This window comes from Antennarius striatus, chromosome 7, assembly GCF_040054535.1.
Source record: "Antennarius striatus isolate MH-2024 chromosome 7, ASM4005453v1, whole genome shotgun sequence".
Taxonomy (NCBI): Eukaryota; Metazoa; Chordata; class Actinopteri; order Lophiiformes; family Antennariidae; genus Antennarius; species Antennarius striatus.
The window spans coordinates 4918262-4925527 of NC_090782.1; the positions used below are offsets into that span (position 1 = coordinate 4918262).

At 40.3% G+C, this 7266-nt stretch overlaps 1 protein-coding gene across 1 annotated transcript; it reads left to right on the forward strand.

Annotated features, from left to right (window-relative positions):
• The first annotated feature begins 2064 nt into the window (after positions 1 to 2064).
• On the forward strand, positions 2065 to 6856 carry LOC137599220 (histamine H3 receptor). The gene is made up of 3 exons (XM_068320017.1): positions 2065 to 2302; positions 2814 to 2980; positions 6002 to 6856. The coding sequence occupies exons 1-3, from the start codon at positions 2065 to 2067 to the stop codon at positions 6854 to 6856; spliced, it is 1260 nt and encodes a 419-aa protein (XP_068176118.1).
• Positions 6857 to 7266: the final 410 nt, after the last annotated feature.

Genomic DNA, 7266 nt, shown 5'->3' on the forward strand with positions numbered 1-7266 from the left:
GAATAGACTCCAGCTCCCCGTGACCCCCGCTACGGTGGATAAAACGGTGATTAGAAGATGGATGGATGGATCCCAAACACGACGATGGAACAACGAATACCGTATCTCAGAAACTGGTTGTTTTGTTTTTTTCTGTTTATGAAACTTTCTGCAACTATCTCCAAGTTGTGCTCTTTGACTTTTAGGAACTTTTATTTTCTGCATTTTGTTTGTTTCCAAGTTAATTTGTTAAACATATTGTTCATTGGAGAAGTGATTTTACATTTGGGCAAATGTTAGAATTTCATAAATATTTTTCAATAATTGAAGTTTTGATCCAGTATTCAACTAGTGAGAATTGCATCTAACAGGGCTAGATTCAACTATTATATTCTTCTGTTTTTCTTCTTTCTGTGGCAGACGATAGAATCTCCATACTGTTATATTTCAAGACAGTAGTGCTGTCAACAGCTTCACGCTTCTCAGCCAATCAACCCCCCCCCCCCCAGATTATTTTAAAGCTGGATTACATTATGTCACCATGTTTTACAATTTGGCATCTGTTAGGAGGAAAATGTCAAAGGTAGAGTAATTCTGAATCAGCCATCGTCTTATTCTTCTGAATGGGGCTTGCACAGCCACGGCGCGCTTCATCCCCAGCCAACAGCTGCAGCTGCACAGGCTGATGCAGAGAGACAATGGCTGCATTTCTGTGGACTGTCAAAATAATAACCAGTCTGCTCCTGCTCATAGAATCCAGAAGGTCAACAGAGAGGCTCAACAGCTTTGAATTTAAAAATGATAGTTATTAAATAAAATGTGCCGCTGCTGAAAAATATCAAATAAAGATGTCTAATAAAAATAATTATCAATCTTAATGATTTCGCTTCAGCAATTTGTCTGTCTGTCTATCTATCTATATATACACCCCTATCTATCTATCTATCTATCTATCTATCTATCTATCTATCTATCTATCTATCTATCTATCTATCTATCTATCTATCTATCTATCTATCTATCTATCTATCCATCTATCCATCCATCCATCCATCCATCCATCCATCATCCATCCATCCATCCATCCATCCATCCATCCATCCATCCATCCATCCATCCACCATTGATCCTTCCCTCAGTGATTAGTTGATTGCTCTAACTTGGAGCACAAAGCAGACAGAGGAGGTTACTTCTGGGCTCCTTGTCTGGAGGACTTGTCGGTGAGTGAATTTCATTTTGATGTGTCTGAATTCGTGCAGCTGATGGAGATGGCTGCTCAGATCAGCTTTTGATTGCTGACTTCAGACTTTGATCTGTCGCTTGGCGGACAAAGAAGTCAAAACTACCAGAAATCACTTCATACCGGAATCTGTTTTGCCTCCACAATAAAAGCTCGAAGATTTCACACCTTTTCGTTTCGCCTCACGCAAAGACGAGGCGCTCTGAGCGATTTATTTTTTTTACTGCAAGACAGTTTTGAATCACAAAAAAAGCAGTTGTTTTTTTTTTGGTTCAAGATGACCCTATGTAAAACTGAAACAATTATAGGTATAGATTTTATAATGGCTACCCTTTAAGCTACGTGTTGAATATATACTGAATTTTTGTAAGATTCTATTATATCTTGAGTAAACTTATTTTACAAAATTTATCAATGCGCTGTTTAATTCCGATATTGATCTCTATTCCCAAAACGGCACCGTTGAATGTTTTGTTTTGAAATCGTGACCGGACATAGTACTTCTTTTCTAGCGGACTTTACTTGGTAACAAAATGAACTGTGCGCTCCGCAGTACGCACAGCCAGCACTGTTAATAAAGCAGACCAGAGAGAGGAGAGGACACCCAGAGGATCACTTATTAATATTATCACATACCAATCTTTATTTAACTTGTGTATCTCCTCGTCACAGAAGTCCTATTGAGAAAATGGGAATTTTATTATTATCATTTAATCACCGGTGTTCAGTCACGTTGGACCCTTTACCAAAGTGGAGCGGAACGTTTGGGCGCGTAATTGGACTTGTTCGTTGTTTCGGTGCTCCGCACGAAAAGGGTCTACCATGATTTTGTCTGTGAATTAACTATGGGCGCGCATATTCTGGAGTCCAACTCCAGCGGCAACTTGACTCCTGCGGTGTTGGAGGCTGGGGCTGTCCTCCCAGGATACCTGGCGGTGATCTTATCGGTCCTCATGGTGACACTGGTTGTGGTTGTAGTTGCTGGAAACGCGCTGGTCATCATGGCTTTTATTGTAGATAAAAGCCTGAGAATTCAAAGCAACTACTTCTTCCTGAACCTTGCTATATCAGATTTTCTCGTGGGTGAGTTGTTGCCTTTTCTTCTTTATTTTTGAGTCTCTTCTGTCCCCTGTGAGGATTTTTGGCTGCTTCTTTTGTTCCTCCATCTGAATGAAAACCCACCAAGAGGCTATTTTTACACGCCCCAAACACATAGTAACATTCCCAGTGTGTCACCATTCATTGACTAGTTTCTGGTGACCTTTCTTTCTGCATTAGTTACAGTAGCAGGTCTATTTCTAGGATTTTTGTAAGACACTCACACCCTTCTTATTGTGATGCTCTTATCTGCAGCATTAGACTGTGCATCCTTCTCCTTGAACAAAACAGCCAATGCAGTCCGCCCTTGTTCCCAAAATGTCTTTCACTTTATTCATTGCTGTAGGGGTCTGTGTGTGACAAGCACTATCTAACAAGTCATGTCTTTGTCATAATGGATCCCACATCCACATCTCCAGGAGGTCTGGAAAGGTGTGAATGGTAAAACAATTTTGGTTGAATCATGTTGCGGTGTTTGTGTGCATGATTGTTCCAGGTGCCTTCTGCATCCCAGTGTACATCCCGTACAACCTGACAGGTCGGTGGATGCTGGGGAAGGGTCTCTGCAAGGTGTGGCTGGTCATGGACTACCTGCTCTGCACCGCCTCAGTCTTCAACATTGTCCTCATTAGTTATGACCGCTTCTTGTCTGTCACCAGAGCAGTAAGTACTGACTGCAGAGGTGCTTATTACCACACAGACACTCTCATGAAATTGACGTGATGCTATGGGCAGTTGTAAAATGTGTGCTTCTATCTGGTGTAGTTTTCTCTGCGTTCAAGTTATTTACATTCGTCGTTACTCGTGTACCAAGATGTTTAATCTGTCATTTTGTCCAGTCGATCTCAATACAGTGGATTCTACGGTTGCGATTGGTAAATACGCTAAATGCAAATATCAGCAATCAACTAAGCTTTAAAAAAAAAAAAAAAAAAAAAAAAAAGGAAATTATATAAATTAAAATAAATTCACAGCTTCTGGGACTTACAAATGCATGTGTGAAATCTCACTTTATTCTGTCCAGTTTTTTTCTGAGGAGATGTGGACAAACCATACCTTGTTTTGTGTCGGATACACAATGTACAGACAAGGGTGACTTTATTTTCCCTGTCTGTTGGGAACAAACACAATGTGAATCAACTTGACAAAAACCTGCTTCTTTGCTTTTCAAATGGTTTTAAAAACATCCATCTTATGATTTTCATTACTTTCCCTAAGAACCAGTGAGAGTACAGTCTCTTTGATGGCTTGAAGCCATCGGAGAGGCTGATGAAAATGAAAACCGTGGGACAGGGTCACTTTCTGCTGTGGTAACCTCTTGATTGGGGTTAGTTGATGATGATATTTACTAATGAAATGTGTGTCAACTGAGCATACAGAAACACGCAAATTAGACAAGAGCGCTAGTGATGTGTATTTTCATTCTTGAACTTATCCTACCATCAAACACCTGTTGGGTTTAATAGCTTGTCCATGCTGAAGCCCTTTGGGAGTACAGGGTATTTCAAAGTAGATAATTTTATGTGAATGTGAGCTGACCAACCTTTCATCAAGGTCATGTCTGTCAATGCTCCATTCTGATTGGCTACAGGCTGTTAATTACAGTAATTCACGATGATGGACATCTACCAAGTTATTTCAGTTACTTTTTATTTATTGTTCATTAAAATTAGTTACTTTAAAAATATCCAAATTTCCACCCAGTACAGTCAGTACCAAGTATGTTCCAGAAGATGGAGACTTTGAGAAACAAGCGCGTGTGGCCTACACTGCACCTCTGAACGGGATCGACAAGAAAGAAACTGCTGAAGTGCCTTCTCTCCGTCGTGTATTTTATTTCAAATGTTTCTTGTAGCTTTCGTCTTAACACATTTTATATTTTCCATCTTGTTTCCTCTGATATGCACCAACAGATACATAGAGAAAATGTTGCTTGCTTGCAGCTCTTGCTGCGTTCCAATTCAAGGTCCCTCATCTTTTGAAGGATGTGACTATCCAGGTCACAGCAACCCAGTAAAGCCAATTTGATGACTCCTTCAAATTCAGCTAACGAATACAGCCCACTTCTCACACAATTTATATTGTTACAAATTTTTACTGTATTATTGTTATTAGTACCATCAGCAATAGTGTTTTTTACTACAACCACTTTAACTATAGATCAACCAATCAAATCCAAGCTGTCTCCCCTGCTAGGTTACAGGCGATGAGCTTCGTGTCATAAGGTGAAGTAAAAATGTCTGTAGATCATATCATCTTATAATCAGTGTTCAGTACGTTCCAGCCTTTGGTCAATGAAGGATACACCTTGTTGACCTTCAAACCATGCAGCTCCTAAAAAAAGGCAGACAGCTTATGTGTCATCTCATCCATTGAAAGTTAAAATTGATCTTGATGTCAGGCAAGATGGCAATGATGGACTTTATGAAAGTATTGAACCTGTTTGTGTGTAAATGCAAACACAGGATGTGCAAAAGCAGCTAATGAAAAATGCTGATAAGGTGCATTATGGGAAATGATGACAACTTCCTCCTCATTGCTTTAATTTCATTTGATACATTTTATAATCTGCATCTTGTGTGTCACGCAACTATCACTGAGTATCTAGAGAGCACTGTCTAAAGGGCGTTTTAAAAACTTTTATTACTCTATATATTTAATCACTGTAAAATTTGATTTCTAATGTAAAATGTAATTTGCTGTTGTTTGGTATTCGCAACGCTGTCCCACATGAAATTATTTATTGTGTTAATTTAATTAAACTATAGCCTTTCTGTAGAAAGTTAAATCATCTGGCCTCCTCATCAGTTTGGTTTGTGCTAATCATAAAATAGAAAAGTTTTAATTTGACACTACATTTTCTGTGTTTTTCTACACGTTTTTGCTAGCTAAGCAGTTTATTGCTCTTCTAAATATTTGCTTGTTGTTGATTTTAGCTGCCTGCATGCAGTATTATTTATTCGATGAGTATTTTTCAATCCACAGAGGAGGACCTCTCTAATTTACAAAAGAAATTGGGAGTCCTGCTTTTATAATGACCACTCGAGGCTTGAGCAAAAATCTTTTATTAGCATCATTAAGTGGTTATATTGCATTATTTATTGAGTCAGAGCAGTGTATTGGTTACACATTAGCAACACCATTGTCTTATAGTGACATGCCCAGGTGTTGCATCTGCTAAGAGGCATTTGATGATTTATCCCCTTATAAGGGCGTCTGGCTTTAATCTGTAATTTTGGCAACAATGGAGAGCAAGTGGTTAAAACTGGGGCCGTGCTTAATGATAGAGTTTAGACATTATGTAGGACGTGAAGTGAAAATGGAGCGAGTGCAAAGAGAATGAGCGACAGCCGTTAGACGATGTAGGAGTGGATCAGGAGAAACCAGATGTCTCTTTCACTCTCTTGTGTTTCATCAGTGAATGTGGCTCTCAGCCTCCCGTCACTGGCTTCAGCGACACACCGAAGAATACGGGCATCATGAGTCTGTTTTATTTACAGCATCTCTCTGCAGTTCTGAGGCGGCCCATTAAAAATAGTGCTTCATTTGTACGAGGGACTTGGAGTGGAAGCAAGTGTGTTTGTCAGTGGGTTTGTATGTGACCAGCTGCAGCAGTCTGAGCTGTAACAAACAGATTTATTTGCATAACTGTGAGTCACACTTACGCTTCTTTTTTCCACGCAGGTTAAATACAGGGCGCAGCGCAACATGACCCGCCAGGCTGTTTTTAAGATGGTGGCCGTGTGGGTGCTGGCCTTCCTCCTCTACGGTCCTGCCATCATCTTTTGGGAGACTTTGGTCGGCCGGAGCGTCGTCCCAGCTCATGAGTGCTATGCCGAGTTTTATTTCACGTGGTACTTCCTGCTCAGTGCTTCTACCTTTGAGTTCTTCACGCCGTTTGTGTCTGTGGCTTTCTTCAACCTCAGCATATACCTGAACATCCACCGCAGAAACAGGAATGGAGGTGCCTGCGCTGAGGATGATGCCAGGACACAGACGGTCAGTAAGAAGCACAGAGAAGGAGGCGTCCTGTCTGTGTTTTTTGTGAAGACTCGAAAGGTGTCATCCAGCGAACCCACAGCTATCTCTGCAGTTATTGAGGATGATGATGTCCTGTCCCCTTCCTCCTGTGGGGAACATGCCAATCAGATATTCATGCAGAGAGAGAAGTTCTCTCCTGAAAGAAAAAACTCCAGGTTGTTTCAGCACACAGCCCCCTCCATGCCCCCTGGCCGAAGGACGCAGGGATCTCGTCTTTTACGGGACAAAAAGATTGCCAAATCTTTAGCCATCATTGTGTGTATTTTTGGGATTTGCTGGGCTCCTTACACTCTTCTAATGATTATCCGTGCTGCCTGTAGTGGTACATGTGTGGAGAACCACTGGTATGAGATTACATTCTGGCTTCTGTGGCTGAATTCTGCCATCAACCCGTTCTTGTACCCGGTTTGCCACAGCAGCTTCCGAAGGGCTTTTTCAAAGATACTGTGTCCTAAAAGACAATCAGTCCAACCTCAGATTGAGGCTCAGTCATGTTAGATGTATTCAATTGTACTTCCATGAATTATGAACTGCAGTAACAATTGTTTGTTAAATATTGTAGAAAACACATGTATTGTTCTTCCATCAGTTTTTCAAAAGCAGGATGTCTTTTGGAAAAAAAAAAGAAGATTACTTTTTCAAGGACTGGCACAACATTTCTCACAGCAATACAATAAGTAATGTATTAATTTTGAAATACTGAACTAATAATATATTGTGTAAAGCAGCTCTTTGGCACCTTCAAAAGCAGGTACAGTTGCCCTTGTTAAAAACAGCCTGACATGATGCCAGATTTTTTCAAGCAGTGCATATGTTAAATTCAGAATGTATGCTAACCTTCACAGAAAATCTCAGTAAGTAGGATAGGAGAGAGTGACGTGTTTGTCTTTCTTACCGTTCTTTATTTG

What these genes read in the sequence shown, in the direction of transcription:
- LOC137599220 (XM_068320017.1), top strand. Translation starts at nt 2,065, where the DNA reads ATGGGCGCGCATATTCTGGAGTCCAACTCCAGCGGCAACTTGACTCCT. An exon ending in TATATCAGATTTTCTCGTGG is followed by an intron (nt 2,303 to 2,813) that starts GTGAGTTGTTGC and finishes TGATTGTTCCAG; the next exon opens with GTGCCTTCTGCATCCCAGTG. An exon ending in TCTTGTCTGTCACCAGAGCA is followed by an intron (nt 2,981 to 6,001) that starts GTAAGTACTGAC and finishes TTTTCCACGCAG; the next exon opens with GTTAAATACAGGGCGCAGCG.